A 21,811-nucleotide genomic window follows, 5' to 3' on the forward strand; every position below is an offset into this window, starting at 1 on the left:
GGCAGTGTGCTGTGCTTTGGCTTTTTCAATTACAAGAATCTTTAATAAATAGTCATTTTAGCCTTTCCTCACATGCAAGCACAGCTGTAAACAGGGGAAATGGGAGTTCCCATCTAGTCAAATTAAAGACCCGTTAAAGCCAAAGTAGTACAAGATGCTACAATATTTCAAGTATATGACATTTAAATCCTAATATCTCTTCCTTGTGACAAAATGTTAAAGGTAATAGATTGTCACAACATGAATCCATTCTCATGACAATAGATGTAATGAGATTGTCAGAAACACAAACCTAACTGTGATGCAGTCTGGAGGTTGTAATCTAGTTTGGTCCTGCCCAAGAGCTAGAAAGCATGTACTGCGAACTGTACACTATTTTTAAATTGTATGTTATTATTTCTTTCCTCTAAGCAAAAATTTTTTACCAAGATCTTGAACTTAACCACCCACATTTTTCTAGCAATTGTGTTTTCCTATTGGGTTTTTCAAATATTATTAATTTAAAGTTAAAGGTCAAGTATTCTTATTTTAGAAATTGTCCCCTTTCCTCCTCACCCCTAACTCCCAGTATGACAATCTTTGCCCATGTGTGCTTAGTAGGTTTTTTCTTCCTTCCTCTATTCTCACAGCCAGCAATACAGGAATGCACAGGAGGCAAATCACTGACCTTTTAGACCAAAGTATTCAAGTCCACTCCCAGTGCTTTGTCATCACTTCAGACAACCGCTATATTCTCGTCTGTGGCTTCTGGGATAAGAGTTTCCGAGTCTACTCTACAGACACAGGTAATTTTTATTTTCCTCCATTAGTGAGCTAAAGTTTGTAACTATTGGCATTGAGAGGCTTAGAATGCTTTCCTTATCTTCTTCCTTCCCAAAACTATATAATTCTGAAATTTGTAAAATAAGAATGAGAGGACACTGTTCTCCCCTTTCAAAAAATAATCTGCTGCTGGGAATGGTGGTGCATTTTGTAATCCCAGTGCCTCCGGAGGCTGAGGCAGGAGGATCACAAGTTCAAAGCCAGCCTCTCCAATTTAGTGAGGCCCTCCACAACTTGATGAGACCCTGTCTCAAGAAACAAAACAAAAAAGACTGGGGATGTGGCTCAGTGGTAAAGCCTGGGTTAAATCCCCAGTACCCCCCCAAAAATATATATATATATATTATTTAATATTATTTATATAAATATTTATTTTATTATTATAATAATCTGCCAACTAATCTGCCACATTGTCCACTATTGAGTAAACTACAACTTGTTTTTAAGTAGCAGTCTTTTATAGTAGGTTTATCTACCAGGCACAGTTTTGAAGACAAAACCCCCTATGAAAATACCATACACATGTGTATGTGCATGATCTTATGACATAGTGTATCTTTCTGCTTTTGTGTTATTTAAAAGATTTTCTTTTCCTCACTGGAAAGACTCATTAAGTATCTCTCTTGGGAGTAGATATCTTGCCTCCACCCAATTCTGCATAGAATGTTGCCAAAAGCTGCACCATCATGAAGAAAAGTAGCAGACTACTGATTTTATGTGTGACAGGAACTCTTGTTAAAATATAGTTTAAGTCTGTATATGCATTTGCATGTATCTCCCTAGGGAACAAACAAGCTCTCCTCTGTGTTATTACAGGAGATACAACCCAAGAAATGTTTATAAATGTTTGCATATAGGAAAAGCATTTAGATATTTCATGGAGTTTAGAAACAGAGGATAAAACAAACACATAATAAATATGTAATCAAATACTTTAAATAATTAAAATTATATATCAGTTCATTAGACTAATTAATATTTATTATGGAAGTGTTTTTTTGTTTTGTTTTGTTTTGTTTTGTTTTGTTTTGTTTGGTGCCGGTAATTGAACCTAGGTCCTCATACGTGCTTAGAAAGTACTCAACCACTGAGCTATGCTCTGAACCCCTGGAAGTAGATATTTTAACTAAAACAAGAATCTACATATGTCTTAGTGAAATATTATTACAGAATGGAAATATCTATTTAATTGAGATTTCTAGTTAATTAAATGCTTTAAGGTGAATAATCTTTCAGTCTTATTAGTAATATATAAAGTATGAGTTTATGCTCCTATATTACCAAGTATAGTATATTGAAAAATGAAGTATTTGTTACTCAAGGAGTTTAATTGTTTTTTTTCCTTCATTCTTTTATAGTATTGTAAATAGCTAAGAGAAAGTAGGGAAATGATAATTGACCATGAACCTTTCATTGAGGTAACTCCATAAATTGTTTTTAGGCATGATTTTTGCTTTATGGAATTGGTGATCTAGTTTTTTTTATAGCTTATATCTTTGTTCTGGGGGTCTTGAATAAAGCATGCTCATTCAGGCTTTTACTAGATGTTTTAAGTCTTTGAGGTGGAACACTATTGAACCTGAAATTTCACTAACTTTCTCTAAAAATACAGTGGGAACTGACTGGTAAGTTTTCCTAAAATGTAGGAAATTATAATGAATTTTTATAATGAATTTTCTCTTCTTTGAAATCAAATTCAAATTTTAGCCTTTTTATTCTATGGTATTGACAGCCTTAGCATTACTTGATCTCGAATTGTGCTCGATTTTTTACACAAATTAACTTTCAGGTTAAACCTGCTATATCTTCTCACTAGATTCTTATAAATATTCTTTTAAGTAGTATATTGGTTGTTCACACATTAGAAAGACTTATTTTTAAATTTAGGTGATATAATTTGTTCCTTTTGGTTTATACTTATTAGTTTCGACAGTGCATACAGTTAAGTAACCACATCACAATCAAGGTACAGAGCAACTCCACTGCCCTCCAGAATTTCCTTTGTGCTGCGCAACTTCTTCCCACACCCTCAGCCTCCTGCAAACACTGCCCCGTTCCTCATCTCCTCTTGCCTTTTCCAAAATTTCATATAAGCAATTTTGACATTTAAGTTTTTTTAATTTGTTGATGTTCCCTATTTTTTTAAAATATATTTTTAGTTGTAGATGGACACAATATCTTTATTCTTTTTTTTTCTGTGGTGCTGAGGCTCAAACCCAGTGTGCAAGGCAAGCAGTCTACCACTGAGCCACAACCCCAGCCCCAGATGTTCTCTATTTTTTAAAGGCATTGAATGTTAATATTATAAACCAAAAGTAGCTTCACTTTCATAATACTAATAATCAAGCTAATTCCTATATTCACAGTTTTTTAGAATTTATAAAAATTCTTTTACATACATGATATTGTTTTCAATTCACAATAATCCTGTGGAGTAGACAGATGTCCTTATCTTTAGTTTTCAGATGATTGAAGTGAGGTTTAAAGAGGTTAAGTATAAGCATGTTGAAATTTATGTAGGTAATGCTGATGGAACTGGGCCTTGTAATTTAGTTCTTCTGTCTTCAAATATAGCATTCTTTGTGATTGTACCCTCTTGTCTCATACAGGTGTCACCAATCATTGGTTAATTTGGAAAACATTATAATTTGTAACACTAAGTTCTTGGTACATCTGCCATGTTACATAAAATTTAATAAACTAGATATCAGTTGTTTTCCTTCAACCAAAAATCTAATGTACTTTTTAAAAATTATGTGTGAATAAAGCATTCTCACAAGGAGTAGCCTTACTTTAAACTTCATTTCCATAAGTTGTGAATAAAAATATTTATTTATACTTGCCAGAGACTTGAAGGAAAAAAAAATATGTCAAATGATAATCCAAGTATCTTTCTCAATGTCTATATGGAAACTTGGATGGTAGATTTTAAAATAATCTCAGTTAAGGTAAATGCATTTGTTTTTAACAACAAAAAGAATATTAAACATTTTTTCTATGTTTGTCAGAGAAGCATGGGAAAAACTGTATGATCAGTAATATATAATGGCAAAGCTATCACAAGTGTTGAATTCAATTATATTTTAGCACACAAGCCAAAAAAAAAAAAAAAATCCTTCTCTTATTAGATTTGGTGGGGGGAGGAGGGAGGAGAAACACGGTTGTAACAGGAAATTCTTTAAACATAAATCATGTTTTCGGGGCACAACCAGAACAGCAGAGGCAACAATAAAACCTTCCCTCGGCAGTTGGAATTATTTTCAGGCCACATTTTAGATTCAGTGGTGCAGAGTCCTGAGCTGGAATTTTTTTATTTGTAGCGCAGCTGTCAAATAAAACATTAACTAGAAAATTTGTTCTGTCAAAAAAGGGATATTCTAGTGCTTGTGGTAATATTTGATATTAGTGTGTGGAGAGGTGGACTAGTATTAAAGGAAACAAAAAATAAAGGTTGAGGAACGCTTATGAGATTATCAGAAAATAATTTACCAAAAAGAGCAGCAGGTATTTATATGTTGTGATTTATTTAGGAGGAGTGAGCCTCAACCTCGTAGCAACAGCAGAGATTGCCACAGAAGCCTGCCAGAGCAGGGAAAAGTAAACCTAAAAAAAATAATGTTTTCCAGGGTTGGGTCTGAAGTATAAATTGTAGAGAGTAAAGTTAATCTTTATTAAAATATGAAACCCTTTACAATTAACTGTGTAAATGTCCCATCTTATGGAGAGCTTCCCCGACACCCAAATTGTGTTCTACCTTGTTACTTTCTCTGATCTTCTTTTCTTGTATAATTCTTGTCACTATTTGTAGTTACATGTTTGTCTGTTTGGTGTCCCTGGACACCACCATGCCATAGTTGGTGCTCTGAGAGCAGGACTGTGTCTGATCACCACCATGGCCACTTAAACAAACCTGGTGCTTGCACTCTGCAGGTGCTCAGTCAACAGTTTTCAAATGAAAAATTATATTGATAACTATATAGGCAAAAATTAAGACATCAGGGAATTTTAGTTGCAGAAGAATGCACAGTGACTGAGTATATGCTTTCCAAGGGCTCTGACATTGGAAGAATGGCCATGGACTTAACTAATGGGAATTAACACGTGAATCTTAGAACATTCTGCCTCTATTTAATGCAGCCTTATTTCCTTGCTAAATTTTTCCACCCTGTGCCCACAGGTGTTGGGAAGTAAGGTAGCAAGTAAACGGCTGCTCTTTGGGAACCTCCTGGTGCCCCCTCTGCACCCCCTACCACAGGTTCCTACTTAGTTCTAGTTCTTTCTCTCATGCTCCTTGCTGAGTTTCACATCCAAAATAAGTCTATCTGGAAATAACCTATTTAAGTCACCCCAGTATTTACACACTCACACTTAGCAATAGGCTAAATACAAGTCACTTACATACTCACTGATCAACACATACACACAATATGGAGTGTCCAGTTTCCTTCAGTGATTAAAACACATTAATTTAACTTTCAGTTTTCTAATTATTAGTAAGAGTACATTCAGCCAGGTGTGGTGGTGCATGCCAGTGGCTCAGAGGCTGAGGCAGGAGGACTGCGGATTCCAGACCAGTCTCAGCAACATAGGGAAGCCCTGTCTCAAAATAAAAAAAAAAAAAAAAAAAATATATATATATATATATATATATATATATATATATATATATATATATAAAGGTCTGGGGATGTGACTTAGTGGTTAAGCATCCCTGGGTTCAATCTCCAGTACAAAAGAAAAAAGTACATTCAGCTACCTGACTTCTCACTTCTCTTATCTCATGTAAGGCCTGCCTGTAATCTCATGGTACCCATTCACTACTAGACCTCTTCATTTTAAAATGAAGTAAAAATTATTATGTTTTTTCATACTTAATTTTCTATTTTGGTGTTTTTTATTCTGGAAAGTCTTGAATTCTTACCATAATTTAAAAAATCGATATAACCTAATTTTGTAAGTGAAAATTTTGTTGGTGTTCATTCAAAAGGCTGAAGACGGGCTGGGGTTGTTGCTCAGTGGTAGAGCGCTTGCCTAGCATGTGTGAGGCCCTGGGTTGAATCCTCAGCACCACATAAAAATAAATAAATACAATAAAGGTATTGTGTCCAACTATAACTAAAAAATAAATATTAAAAAAATAAAGTGGGCTGGGGATGTGGCTCAAGCGGTAGCGCGCTCGCCTGGCATGCGTGCGGCCCGGGTTCAATCCTCAGCACCACATACAAACAAAGATGCTGTGTCTGCCAAAAACTAAACAAATAAATAAATAAATATTAAAAATTTCTCTCTCCCTCTCTCTCTCTCTTTAAAAAAAAAAATAAAGTAAAGGTATTGTGTCCACCTACAACTTTTTGAACATTTAGCAGTTAACACCTGCCTTGACTGAAGTCTTTGCTTCCACTGAATCATGGGAAGAAAAGAATGTACTTTTTGTTTTGCTTTTGAGATTGAAATAAATTTGATATTAAAGTTACTAGTACTATGCTGTGTGCAAGACTACCACTCATGAGTGAAAACATGTATTCAGCATTCCACCTGATGTGGATAATATGTCTTTCAGCATTTTATTTTTAAATTTTTAGACTTGTAATAAACCTTAGGTTTATTTTATTCCTTTGGTAGTGAGGATTGTAATGTAAATGTGTAATGTCCCCATCTTATGGAGAGCTTCCCCTACACCCAAATTATGTTCTACTTTGTTACTTTCACTGATCTTCTTTTCTTGTACAATTCTTGTCACTATTTGTAGTTACATGTTTGTCTGTTTGGTGTCCTTGGTCACCACCATGCCATACTTGGTGCTGAACCTAAGGGTTCTTCACCATTGAATTACCTTCTCAGTCCCTTTTATTTTGAGATAGGGTCTCACCAAGTTGCATAGGTCTCACTAAGTTGCTGAAGCTGGCCTGGAACCTGTGATCCTCCTGCCTCAGTCTCCTAAATTGCTGGGATTACAGGCATGCACCACCAAACCTTGGGTTTATTAGAATCAAGAACTTAAATTTTTTAATGCAAATGCTTTCTTAGTTACATTCATTATTAGCTTGAAAAGTTAAAAACACTTAGATGCCAGTATTTCTGAATAGTTTATTGGGCTGGGGATGTGGCTCAAGTGGTAGCGCGCTCGCCTGGCATGCATGCGGCCCGGGTTCGATCCTCAGCACCACATACCAACAAAGATGTTGTGTCCGCTGAGAACTAAAAAATAAATAAATATTTTAAAAAATTCTCTCTCTCTCTCCTCTCTCACACTCTCTCTAAAAAAAATAGTTTATTATGTATTCCAATTGAAACACATAAGCTTTTTATTTTTTTTAATTTATTTTTATTTTTTTTAATTGGTTGTTCAAAACCTTACAAAGCTCTTTTTTTATAATTTTTTTTAAAGAGAGAGTGAGAGAGGAGAGAGAGAGAGAGAGAGAGAATTTTTAATATTTATTTTTTAGTTCTCGGCGGACACAACATCTTTGTTGGTATGTGGTGCTGAGGATCGAACCCGGGACGCACGCATGCCAGGTGAGCGTGCTACCACTTGAGCCACATCCCCAGCCCCCTTACAAAGCTCTTGACACATCATATTTCATGCATTAGCTACAAGTGAGTTATGAACTCCCATTTTTACCCCAAATACAGATTGCAAAATCACATCGGTTACACATCCACATTTTTACATAACACATAAGCTTTTTAGGCACATTTTTTTTCTTCAGTTTAGTAGTCTTTTTCTTGACTATTTGAATTATATTTTTATGACTCTACTGAGACTTTTAAAAAAATCTATGCCTAATAGATTCTTTGAGATTCATTTGTAGATTCTGTAGACATTTCAAAGGAATGTTAGTAGAACTAACTTTGGGAATGGTGCAGAGGAGCTGCGACAGATACTTAATTCTGTAGATGAGTTCTTATGAATTTTAACACAATCTCTGGCTGAACAAAAGTTCTAAAGGGCAAGGGCTTTAGTGTTTTTTCCTGACATCTTTACTTGGACATCTCTTCCTGTGTTTGAAGCCCTGTGGGTATAGTAAGTTGACTGGGTTCCTCTCCACTGTACCCAGCCATCACCATTAAACTGCCTAATCTTGATTTCATCATCACCCCCAAAGGAATTTTCATCATTCAGACAATTAAAACAAAGAAAGAATGACTTGGCTCAAATTTCAATCACAATAAATTAGTCTTTTCATAAAAAATTACATTGGATGGACTCATGTAACCCCAGTTTAAAAAAGCAGAAGCTCTCTCCAAAGTGACTTAAAAGAAGAAGAAATATATTAAATCTTCACTAATTCAGAGACTGGTTTATATTAGTGAAATCTGAATTACAGGGTACTTTTACAGAAAGGCAACCAAGCTTTGTTTTATTTTCAATCATGTAGGATTACTCAAGAAAATGTTAAAAATGGTTCCAATAAGGGTGCTCCTGAGCCTGCTTTAATAAGCAAACACAATCCATTTGTTACTTACAGTAGCCATTTGTAAAGGATATGGTCTCTTGGTCCTCAAGAATCATTTGTTGAAATAGGTTTAACATATGCCTTTCAAAAGTGTTACCACTGTTTAATTGATTTTTTGTTATTGTTTATATTTAAGGAAAAATTCAGAGTTGTTGTTATAAAATCTGAGTTTTCAGAATCTGAGTTAAAATGGCATCGCAAGTTGTTATCTGCTCACTAGAAACTTATTTTATTTTTTTAAATAGCAATTTAGTAAATAGTAAATTTAAAAGAAAATTGTTTTCTATTTCAGGAAAATTGATCCAAGTGGTGTTTGGCCATTGGGATGTCGTCACTTGCCTCACTCGTTCTGAGTCATATATTGGGGGAAATTGCTACATTCTCTCAGGGTCACGTGATGCCACGCTTCTGCTGTGGTACTGGAATGGAAAAAGCAGTGGAATTGGAGATAACCCAGGTGGTAAGTACAACTTACATTTTAAGTAAACTTTTACATGTGACGTAGAAATAACATATTGCAGTATAAGTTACCTTATGGTGAGAGTAAAACTGAATAATCAAGTATTTTTAATTTCTTAGTTATAATTTAAGAAATATCTAAGTGGACTGGTCATTAAAACATTTTGTGGCCATGATAATTAAAACTGATGCATGAAATCCTACTTTTCTGTTATGTTATTCTTACAATCCAAAACTGCTAGCTCTTCATTGGAAATGGCTGTCACCAAATAAAATAGAGGTGTTTTATTCATGAACAAAAAGATATAACATAAAAGAACAATCACATATTATCTTGTTTATTGAATTCATATTTTAAAAGAGCAAAATAAAAATTATAATTTCATGGAAATCGACTAGTCTTTATAAAATTATGCTTTCATTTACATATTAAAAGATAAAATAGGTCATAAAAGGCCAATATGGAATATTCAAATTGGCTCTTGGTTTTTCAGATGGGAAATGAAAATGTTCACCAACAGCCTTAAACATCTTTATGAAACTGTGCTGAAGGCAGTAAAACAAAAAATGTGTAACCATTTAAAATTGTAATTCACAGAAGGCAAAAAAGGAAGCAGCAACCATTAAAGCCAATCGCACACAGCTGCAGAAAAGAAATGGCTTCAGAAAACACATTAAGAAGTAGGAAAAAACAATTAAAGGGACCACCTGAAAAATGAGAATTTAATTAAAATGATTATGACAATAGTGAAGAATTCCTGCAAGAATAGCTTTAGATTTTTTACTTCATAAGGTAGAGCATTTGAACTGCTCTTAAATATTTACAGTTTCTTAATATAAAGTAAGTCACAATGTATTTGGCTAAGGAAGGATCATGTTGTCCCTGATTACCTGAATACTGTGGTATTTACTTCTGTCACTTAGCCTTAAATTATGAAACACTGTGAATATGTTTAAGCGCATTGTATTTTGGATCAACTCCTCAGAGTTGTGCTTAAATGGATAATATTTGTGTGAAAGCAAAAGCTTTGTTCAAAAAATTTAGTCAAAGGCTAGTATAACTTTAAAAGGAATATATGCAAAGTATTTTTCGAAGTTGCTTCTTATTATGTATGTTATAGCCTTTGGACTGGTAAGTAAACACAGATTTTACTCAGTTAACTTTTAATATGTATTTCTTATTTTAATGAAAGTATGAATAACTCCCTACATGAATAGAATATGAAAAATCAGTGGTTATAATACTGTGGATAACTCAGTCTTTGTGATCAGATCAAATCGCAGTGTGCACGTGGTGTGTATCTTACATATTTATACAGACCTCTCCATTTTATGCATATAGTTATAGTATCAATTTTAAAGCTACCGGTTTTAGGGATTTTGTTCTTCATATTCTGTAGGAACGTACTTGACGCTCTTCTCATATGCAGACTGATGTTCCTGTTCTTCGGCCTTCTGGCCTCTAGGTTGAGTGACTAGTTTCAATTTCTTTTCTTCCATTTACAAGATTTACTAAATTATCTCAGGTGAACTTAAATTTGACATAGATAATCAGTCTACCATTTTATTATTTCTCTTAAAACATTTAGGAACAAAACACACATACACACATCTGCAAAGGAAGCAATGTGCGTCTTGGTTGTTTTGTTTTCTTTTTTACCCATTTACTTAATCATGTTTTGTATGCTGTGCATAGTCATTACTAATGTGAATTCTGAGACATAAAGACATTACTAGCTATACTCATATGTAATTGCTGTTGCATTTCAGAAATTTAGGTATAATGTGTTTGTTTGGTGCAAGACTTAATATATTTTAAAATGAGAAATCCTCAGCTTTTCCAGAACGTGGAAACTATTCTATTTCTATATGGGGGCTTGGTGGTATATGTTTAAATATATCTTTATATACTTAAGTATTTTATAAGTTAATGTAGAGATGGTTTTTACACGCATGTTCTTTAAAAAATGAATCAAGTAGGTGTGACCTAATCTGGGGTTCGTAGTTAAATCTAAAATCTAAGTTCCCAGTTCTGCTGTGGTTCTTTTCTCTTGTCTATAAAATGAAAGCAACAGCAGTAACTGGCCTAAGGTGTTATCAGAAGCACAGGATGCTCAGCAAATAAATCACTGCACAAACACCATCTTGTTGGCATTAGAGTACATATTATAATGTTATATTTTTCATGAAGCACTTCATCTATACTCTCTCATTGTCTGTAGTATGGTGGACATTAACTCCTAGTAATGCTGGTAATGAGGAGGAAAAAATAAAAGAATAATAAAACAGCACATCTAATACAAATTTTAGAAAATTGTAATGTATCTTGACTAAATTAAATTACCTTTCTCAAAGTGAACCTCGTCCTTTCTGGCCCTTTTATAACATCTGATGTCCCAATTTAATTTAGCTTTAGCTTTGAAGGATGAATCTGGGAGAAAGACAAATAGGCACTTTTTCATATTATAAGAATTTGCACACATTAAAAAAATGAAAAAGCTTTTCTAAGCTTTTTGAAAGAAAAATGACAAAAACAAAGACATTTTTACTATGTATAAACTAAAACATTCACACAAGCTGGTTTGGATTTTATAAGCCTCTGGCTCATTGATGGCTCCACGATGCAGACAGAGCTTTTCAGAGGGGAGTTGTAGGTTCTGCTCATTCCTGTAGCATGTCTCTTAGGTGCAGTAGAAATGACCTTCAAGAAGTGGTCAGGCTTTTATATATATCTAATTGCAATATGGCCTGAAAATGCATATAATGCCTCAACCTTAAAATTTGTATTTTAGACTTCTTTTCTTTCTTGAAAGGGGAAATAATTAAATGGAAAAAAACTAAGACATTGCTTTTATTTCATTTTATGGGCCTCATTCAGCTCTCATTTAGTTTTTAATTTAAAAATCATAATAACAAGTGGAAATTTAACTTGCTAGGGTCATGAGCCTATGTGTATCATTCTCTTCAAATATGATAATGGGGCTCTATGCAAAGTTGATAACCATGTAGCTATTTAAAAAAATGCTATCCAACATAAATATGCATATTATTTGGACAAAATCAGGCTAATTCAAGCTTGATAAAGCCTATACATGGTATAATTTGGAGTTTTAAAAAAAGATTCAGATGTTCTCTGAAACCTGCCTAGAGTACTTAGCAAAAGGCTCGTTTTCCTGTATACCACCAGATAGTTTTTCATTTTTTACTCTTTTGTCTTGTGATGGTTAATCTGCTATGGAATGCAGTTTTCTCAGTGACAAGAAAACTTAAAATAAGATTCATTTGGTTGTGGATTTTTAAAAATAAAATTAGCCAAGCGTATTTCAATGGCAGGTATTTTCTATGTAGACATACATTGCCTCTCCTTGCCCTAGGACTTGCTCTCTCTGTTCTAGAACTAAATCTTGTCTAGCAGAAGACTTTTCCTGAGATATTTTTCTTTCAGAATAAAATTGTCCATACTGCACATTTCCAAATGCTAGAGAAAATATGCCCTCACGCATTCAATTGGTATTTAAATAGTTATTATTTATTGACTGTTTTATATTAATAAATTATAAACTTGGATTTTAAAAATTAAATGCTTATTTGGCACTTTTAGGTCTTGGAGTAATTCTTTTAAAGCCACAGTTGATTAGCTTTAGGAGCAAATGGTTGCTGACTGTGAGAGTGTTGCATAGATTTGTGTGTGTAGTATTTCAGTAAAGCACTTTTCCATTCTTGAATTCTGGCTTTGATTGAAAGGTGGCATTTTTTTTCCTCTTTGCAATCAGACATGCTAATCTATGTCAGCTTTCTCCTTTATGGGAATGGCGTCTACTGAAAAAAAACAAAACTATTCAAGTTTTTTTCATAACAAAAAGATTCTGTTCTTTAAGAATATTTCAGCACCGTTAATTAGAAAGAAGGTTTTATTAACCATAAGGCTAGCACTAACAGACCACAGAGCTGTTTTTTAAAGTACTGTATGCCATAGCTGCCCTGCTTTTTCTCTGTCTAAAACTTCATTTTGTTATACTCTCATCAATCACTTAAGTCATTACCGTAAATCCTACTGTTGTTAATTTTACTAGTATCACCCTAATGAGACATTCCTGCAATAATTAAAAATGAATTCTAACTTTAAGGCATTCTAAATTTTTTTTTTAATGAATTTGGAATGATCTTGCCATGTGACTATAAAGTAGTATCGTAAGACGTCCAGGGGTGAATTATTCACTGGTTGCCTCTGTGCACATGTGCTTATGCATATGTATATTTTTGTACACATATTTAGGAATTATGTCTTTTATCGTAAAGCCTAATATGTTTTACTGAAGCTACTGATAAATCCTTATTCTTTGTCTTGCCAAAATATAGGTGGATGCAATACAAACCATATTCCTCTTGAAAGTAGGTGGCCTAGAGCACCATCTGCTGGATGCATTTGGGGACTTACCATGGGAAATAGGAAAATCAGTACTTGGTAACACAGGTGTACTTTGTTTTTAATTGCCTGTGGTTTATTATCTATGGGTCACAAATGCCAAGATGTGTACGTTTGTGATAAAATATATTATTTTTCAAAGGGAATCCATGTTATTCTTTTAAAACATTTTTTTGGTAGTTGTAGATGGACAGAATGCCGTGTGTGTGTGTGTGTGTGTGTGTGTGTGTGTGTGTTGCTAAGAATCGAACCCAGTACCTCACACATGCTAGTCATGAGCTCTGCCACTAAGCTACAGCCCTAGCCCTCTACTTTATTTTTTATTTTGCCCTACCTAACATGGATTTGGAACTTAACAATAACTCTTTTAAGGAAAAATCACAATATATGCCTAATAAAACAAGCGCTGCAGTTTTTATGAGATAAACTCATTATCTTATTGAGCACAGGTCTTTTGTAAGCTACATTTGGGCAAAACTTTTTAGAAGGTATTTTAATTTAGATTCCTTATGTTCACTAGATTTTGAATAGGAAAGCTATGCTTGAAGCTAGTAGCCTTTTTATCCCTGGGACATGACTCTTGATCTGATTCTTTGTCAAGGGTATTAATTCAAGGATGTACCTCATCCAAAGCTTCCCTTTTGGCCCTGCTTTTGCTGTATACCATTGTACCAAGACTTCCCTGTGTTTTCTTTCTCCTTGAAGAATTCAAGTAGGGTTTTGAAGCAGTATGCCAGCAGTATTCAAGTTCAGGCGACATTAAAAGTATGTCTATGAAATTCTCCAGAAGGTCTAAGATGTTTAGTGCTCCATGATGTAATGCAGGCCTTCAAGTTCCAGCAAAACAACTCTGTATTTACTGCTTGTAACTAATAGTAGATGTGGTAAAAGGAATTATATTCATATGGCAAATGAATACAACTTTAATGTGCACCATATGCAGAGTGGTGGGGTGATGTGCCAATATATCACATTTATTTACCTTGTTTAGTTGCAGAGAAAAATGACTATACCATTCAGCCCATAGGCTACAGTCATTTAAATATGAGAACAGGAGAACTGATGATTTATGCCCTCGAATTGAACCTGAGTATCTTCATATGTAGACTTCAATAGAGCCATACCAGAGATGGCTGTCTGATACTTCATGCTCATATAGGAATTTTAATTTCAAACAATTTCTGGAATTAATCTAAGATGGTACACATTCTCTCTAGCCAACTAAGTTTTACCGTGTCGACTCTCAAAATGTGGTGCCATCTTTCATTTAGTTGAGAAGCTGAAGGTACCCCAAAACTATGAGTTTTGTGTCCCTCCTCATTTTTAAATCTAAGAGTAGAATTCTTCTGCTTTTAGAGCAGGGCATAACTGTGTGTGTGTACGTGGACCTGTGGCTGAATGCACAAGTGTGACATTATTACAGCACTCCTAGGGCCACATTTCGTTAAGATCGCTGAACAACATACTAGACTGACTTTATTGCCTTCTGAAAAGTTCATTTCACTAGAGGAACTGTGTGGCAGCTCTGTGTGTAAATGTCTCACATTGTACTTTAAATATTCCAGGGACTGTATCGAAAGAGAGATAGTTTTACAAGAAATTCATAGGCATGTGTCTCTGATTTCTTTTACAAAGTAGCAATTACCATATTTTTTTCTAATTAACCTCAGTTTTCACATGCTGTCCCTACTGTCTGGCTTACAGAAGTTTAAGTGTTAACAAATTTTTAAAAATTCATTTAATTGGTTTTTGACACTACCATTACCTCATTAAGTATGTCATCATGTGTCATTTGCCTGATAATTTTTTAAACTAATTTTTCTTGCATTCAGGTGGGTTTGGTCAGATTTCAGGTTTGAGAATTGAAGTGCTGTTAGGCAAAAACTTCCTTATATTTCTTTCTCCTTTTGTGGCTTAAGGCTACATGACTATCAAGCTTTTTAGCTTTTATTCTTTGTAGCCTTCCATAACAGAGAGATTGCTTTATTTCCTTGGGGTGAATAAGGTCAACATGTTTTTTATAGCTAAAAATGTGAAATCCCTCTTATATTTTTCAGAATGCCTTACTTATGTATTTTTAACAAAGGAAGCTTAAAAATGTTAAGACATTACAAATAATTTTAAGTGATTTGGGTATTTAGTATAAATAGATTCTAGAATTTTTATTTTAATTTATATTTATAAAAGTTATAGTCAATGTTCTATAGCAAATCTGAAGAAGATTTCATCTTAATTTTCTATCTGTATCTTTTTTGGAGGTAGAATTTTATAATATTTTTGTCACTAGACACCCATATGCAGCTCTAGAAACTGTAGGTAAGTTAGAACCAAAGATCAAGCCCTGCTATGGGGAAATCAATAAATGAAAAATTTCAAGAAAGCAGGAAAAAAGTAGTACATTAGTTAGGTAGAGGAGTATGATATGTCCACATAATGAAGTTCTATACAGCCATAATAAAGATATTATACGTTTGTAATACTGACTGCTGTTTATATTGCTAAATATAAAATATCATCCAAATACATATATAAGATGATGTGCACACAAGTGCACACAAATCTGTGTATATTTTTGCACATAAAAATCTGGAATGGTAGATGATTATTAGCAGTGTTTATTTATAGGTAGTGGAATTTGGAAGCAATTTTTAATTTTTCTTCATAATTTACTAAATTATCTGATTGTTTTATAATAAGCATTTCTTACTTTGATAACAAGAGATAAAAGAGATATTTTAACTTGGGGAAATGTACCTAATTGTTTAATACACCTTCAATCCCTCCTCTCAGCCTTTAGGCTACTTGACATTAGTAGCTACATCAGAATTTATATGAATTGTCAGAGAAGATTAGAAAGTCTAAGACAAGAAAGAATGGGGAAAATCAAATAATTTCTAGAAATTTAGGTATATTCTCTTAACAATAAATAAAAATAATGGGAATCATCTCTAATTGGCATTATGCAGCATAGGATCAACACTTACATTTCTATTGAAAGGAGTTATTATAATAGCATGAAAAAAAGGCATCATTCTGCTGCTGCTGCTGCTGCTGCTGTTGTGAGGTGACACTGAATGGTGCTCACGACATGCTAGACACCATCATGAGCACTTTCCCTATTATGTATTCCTCGTGGCACCCTGTGTGGTAACTACTGTTACTATCCCTTGTCTTATAGATAGGTACAGAGAAATCATAAATACAGGATTCCCTTCCACTCTGGTCCACAGAGTAGCTCTTCCTACCAGAACCATGGGCACTTGCCCAAGGGAGTCACTTGTAGGTACCAAAGTCTGGATTCAAACTCAGCCAGAGGAATACCCCCAACCCTTTTATGGTTTCTTTGTTTTTGCTTTTGGTGCTGGGAATGGAACCCAGGGCCTCAGGCATGCTAAGCATTGGCTCTCAACACTGAGCAGAGCCCCAGAGGCCCTTTCTTCATCACTAAACGATACTGCAGCTTTTACTGGAAATAATTGGATAATCAGCAGTGGAGAACTTGATGCAGTCCTATCACTAAAGCTCTCAATATTTTCAAAGGACATAAAAAGATAGTTTTGATGTACTGAGTTCTTATAGTAGTAGTATATGTCAGGATACAATTTGGGTGTTTTTCCTTTTTTTTTCTTTTTGGTACTGGCGGTTAAACTCACGGCCTTGCTCATTGCTAAGTATGCACTCTATCACTGAGCTACACACCTCCAGCCCGTAGGATTTTGTATTTTAAAAAAATATTATCACACATACAACTGTAGGCACATGCTCGTACAAACTCACTTTTTGTTCTTTTTGATACTGGGGATTAAACCCAGAGGTGCTCCTCCAAAGACCTATATCCCCAAGCTGTATCTCTATTTTTTATTTTGAGACAGTGTTTTGCTAAGTAGCCCAGGCTGTTCTCAAACTTGTAATCTTCCTTCCTCAGCCTCCCAAGTAACTGGGATTACAGGTGTACCTGGTACAAACTAGTTTTTAAATGTACTTTTAGTGGGTGATTCCATTGTCATAAACTTCGGTATGTATCATAGACAGTGGAGAAATGTTTTGAACCAAGAACTTATTTTTATCACCTACAAGTGACTCCCTTGGGCAAGTGCCTATGGTTCTGGTAGGAGGATCTACTCTGTGGACCAGAGTGGAAGGGAATCCTGTATTTATGATTTCTCTGTACCTATCTATAAGACAAGAGATAGTAACAGTAGTTACCACACAGGGTGCCACGAGGACTACATTATAGGGAATATTAACTTTTCTTACATTAATAATTTTAACATTATTTACAAAAGAAGGCTACCAAAATTTTCTAATGGCTATCACACTCTGACTGCAGCTATGGCATGTTGTCTGTAGTCTGCAAATTTAATCACATCAACATATTTTCATCAAAAAGACCATGATGAATGTAGGGGAGGGGAGAGGAGGGGAGGAGAGAGGGTTGGTGAAGATGTAATGAATAGAACAATTTCAAATAGTTTCTGTTTGCATAATTAAAGCATAGTATAACTGCCATTGAAAAGCCAGGATGTTAATGGAAAGGTTTAAGAAACATTTAACAGCTAGCCCCATTTCCCATGCAGCAAAGCCATTTCCTTTCTTGATTTACCATTATGGTGAGCCACATGAGAAAGCTTAGTGTTCAGTTTTCACATGAGCATTTTGTAGTAATAAACTTTAATTACAGTGGAACAGAGGGCACATGCAAAGGAGAAGTATCCATCTTGGAAGAAGTGACCAGCACATCTTGTATAATATGTTGATTTTTTTTGTTTGTTTGTTTTAATCTATAAACACTTAAGAACTTCATGATCAGTTTTTAATTAACGAACTTCAAAATGAGTTCTCTATTGAAAATTTTTTTAGCAGAACCAGGCTTAATATTTTGTTTTACCTTTCTAAAAGGTCAGATAATACTAGATTTTATTAGTGAAGACAATTATTTATGTTTTTATTTAAGGGTTTTATTAAGTAATATTAAGTATTGCTTTTGCACAAAAAAAATATAAAAAATTGTTTGACTTCAGTGTGGCGTTTTTGACCTTTACAGTTAGGGATTTATAATTATAATTTATAGGTCTGTAGTAAGATCAACAAAACCCAACTCAATGACCATTTGATTTTTTTTTTTTTTTTACATTGATGGGGTTGGAACCCAGGCCCTCAGACATACCAGGCAAGTGCTCTACTATTAAGTGACACCCCCAGCCACCAATGACCATTTACCAATAAGTCATTTTCAAGTAAAAGACCGTATTTTATTCTTATACTAAAGTATGTCATATATGATACATACTCAATATATGTTATTAAGTAAAAGACGGAGTAATTGAGTGAACAAGTAAGGTTTGTTATTTTATGGCCTACAAATCATCTAAGCTAAGAATTAATTGGAAAAAAAATTTTCATTTGTATAAAACTTAGAGTAGGGGCTGGGGATGTGGCTCAAGCGGTAGCGCGCTCGCCTGGCATGCGTGCGGCCCGGGTTTGATCCTCAGCACCACATACCAACAAAGATGTTGTGTCCGCCGAGAACTAAAAAATAAATATTAAAAATTCTCTCTCTCTCTCTCACTCTCTCTCCTCTCTCACTCTCTCTTTGAAAAAAAAAAAAAACTTAGAGTAGGAAAATGTTGAACCCACCCCATTTCATAATTGATGCTATTGAAGAAATAGTGGATGAATTCAAGGGAATTACTCTGCTAATAACATTTTAAGTCACTAATGAGATCTTTACTGTGCATTTCAAAGTGACTTAATTTTCACAAGATTGAGGAGATAATGCCAAAAATAGCAAGGACTTTATCCAATACTTTTTAAAGTAATTTAAATGTTTACCAGAAATATATGTCCAGTCTATTTTCACCTGGATTCTGAATGCCCATTTTGCTTTAATAGAGATAGGCCTTCAGAAATATTTTCCACATTGGATATTTATGAGCAAGATACTAGAACAATTACTGTTTTCCCTTCTCTTCTTTCAGGTATAAAATTTTAAGTGGTTCAGAGTCTTCGAGGTAGAGAAACATGCTTCATGTTACAGCAGCACCAAAGAAATACACTTAATAAAACCGGTGCTACTGTGCCCAGTGGTGTTAAAATAGTCCAGCTAATATTTTAAAACATGGGTCTAGGATAAATGTTAAAAGAGCTCTTGTGCTGTTTATAGCAAGTTGGGTTGTTAAATAGCATCGAGAAATTAATACTGATATTCAGCATTCTGTACTGAGAAAAGCACGTCTGTAAAAACTGATGTGTCCTGTGTGTTTGGCAGCATTGGGACTGTTTAATCTCATTTGACTTGTTCATCTTTCTCTAAGGCCATCCATAAAGATGCACTGAGTATCCTTTTCAGCCTTTGGTTAGGATTTGCATCAGTAGTCATAAACCTGCTCTGGGGACAAAGACCTTCTTTCCTTTGAAGTAATTGCTCAGCTTTTCAAAGCAATCCTAGAGGTCTGTCCTCTTTCTCTTTTTATTTTTCTCTAAGAAGAGTTTGAATTGTAGCTTCTTAAACTAGCAGCAAGATAAATTTTTCTCTCAGCAAATTGAAAGCCATGGCGATTTTTCAAGCAGTAAGACTTTAAAAGGTTCTTAAGGGAATCTGTTCTGCTTTATGATCTAGCTTTTGCTAAACCATAGTATCTCAGAAGCAAAGGTAAAGACTGTATCCATTAACTACTGCAAGTTTTTATCAAAAGAATTAACCTGATATTTGTCAGAAGACTTTCCCCCCTGCTCTTTATTTGGTTTAGAAGCTTCAGGGAGAGATTGGTGAGAGCTTTGGAGTTTTTGAAAGTAATACATGGCTAGAATCATCTTATTTGAGCTGATGGCACGTCTGCCAGGTATTTAGCATATGCACTCAGCAATAGTCCCCAGGGGCCGAGCGAGAATGAGCCCCACAGTTCTGAGATGTGCTGTCTAGGCTTTCTGCCCTTCCCGACATGGGCTCTTCTGTGATCCAAGATGACATACAGCAGTATAGCCACAGAGAAACAGAAAGGTAGATTCTGCGGGCCACAAAGAAAACCTGGGTTCTGTCTCCAATTATCCCTTTCTCTCGCCTTAGTAATTTTATTCTAAATGGTTCCCAAAATGTCCATTGAATTTAAACAGTTTATAGCTGTTTGGCTTTAATCCCGTATCAAAGAATTTATATTTTTTTAAATATTTTTTTTAGTTGTCAATGGACCTTTATTTTTATTTATTTATTTACTTACTTATATGTGGTGCTGAAAATTGAACCCAATGCCTCACATATGCTAGGCAAGTGCTCTACCACTGAGCCCCAGCCCCAGCCCAAGAATTTATATTTTCTATAGTGAAAATTTAACATTTAAAGCTCTTGGTTTACTGGAAGGTATGAAAATCCAGCAGGTTTGTTTTTTCAAAAATAGACTTAAGGTAACTTTTGAGGATGCTAGGGAAAATGCAAAGAATGCTCCATCTGAAGAGAAGATAAGCAGCCATAAGCAAGACCAGAAGTGCCTCTTCTTAAAGGAAATTCTCCCTGCTTGTACAGTAGAATGTAGGTTTCTAGAAGCCATGAGGGTACATTTCCTATAAATGAGGAAAGTTGAGGAGCACAGTGATTTTTACAGGACCTCCAGCGAGTGTTTATAAAACCAGTTACCTGAGAAGAACCTAATGATCATAAGCCTACCCTTATGCTTTTAATTTGCTGTTTCTATCTCTTCTTGCCCTGTATTTCCTGAACTGTCTAACTTGCTTCCTGGACTAGGAAACATTTTGCCAAACATTGAAGCCCAGGTCCTAGCATTGAACAGTCCCTTATTTAGAAATCAGGCCCGAGGCAAAGAAGAATCTTTTTTTTCAGTTTTGAAATCATTCTGTGTATTTGTGAAATAAAAAATGATTTGGTATGTCTGAACTCTTGGAAACTAGCATTTTGTAAGTAATGCGTACTTATAAAAATCTTAATTATGAGTTTACACAAAAGAATGCTTACATCTTAACCCACTTTCTGGGGCTAATCCCAAGGCTTCCCAAACTGACTTTATAGTCCTAGGAAACTCTCAGCATTTCAGCTCTTTCACATTAAAGAAAGAAATGCAGTTGACAGCAATCTTTTCCTTCCACTGTGCTGCTGAGAAAATATTCTTAAATATGGAAAACAAAAGGCACTGATGTGCTTACATGACGCCGGCAGGGTTCGCCATGATCCATCTGTCCTGTGTTTACTTTGGCTTTTGTGTAGATTGCCTTCATTTGCCATCAGTTTCCCTTCAAACCTTCAGTTTCCACGGAGGAATTCCAAGACAATTCAAGTCAAAACAGAAGTCTTACCCCCCCACACCATAAAATGGGGACGTAGGAAAACAAAGGATCAATCACACCAACGATGTATTCCTTAGATCATAAAGATTTTTAACTGTTGATGAAAAAGTTGCCAATAGGTATAATTAGGCAGTAATTTCAAAAATAACATTAATGCTTATTTTGTGGAATTTATAACTTCATGGGAAATGGGGAACCCAGGAATTAGGGCTAAAGTATTAACTTTTAAAAACACAGCATATTTGTTTCTAAGTTTCATGACAAAGAGTATCGTTAACAGAAAGTTAAGAAGTTCAGATTAATTTGCATTATTTGTTTCTTTCCTTTGAAAATATTCCAAACTTGTGGACTT

The 21,811-nt window shown here is 34.7% G+C and overlaps 1 protein-coding gene across 5 annotated transcripts in view; it reads left to right on the forward strand.

Moving 5' to 3' along the window:
• LRBA (LPS responsive beige-like anchor protein) overlaps window positions 1–21,811 on the forward strand; it is a 755,692-nt gene that overhangs the window by 716,768 nt on the left and 17,113 nt on the right. For all 5 annotated transcript variants that reach the window (XM_081304745.1, XM_081304743.1, XM_081304747.1 and 2 more), the window contains exons 52-53: window positions 630–785; window positions 8,572–8,739. In XM_081304745.1, the coding sequence (XP_081160871.1) occupies window positions 630–785; window positions 8,572–8,739 (324 nt within the window). The remainder of the gene's footprint in view (window positions 1–629; window positions 786–8,571; window positions 8,740–21,811) is intronic.

This window comes from Spermophilus citellus, assembly GCF_964194105.1.
Source record: "Spermophilus citellus genome assembly, chromosome: 8".
Taxonomy (NCBI): Eukaryota; Metazoa; Chordata; class Mammalia; order Rodentia; family Sciuridae; genus Spermophilus; species Spermophilus citellus.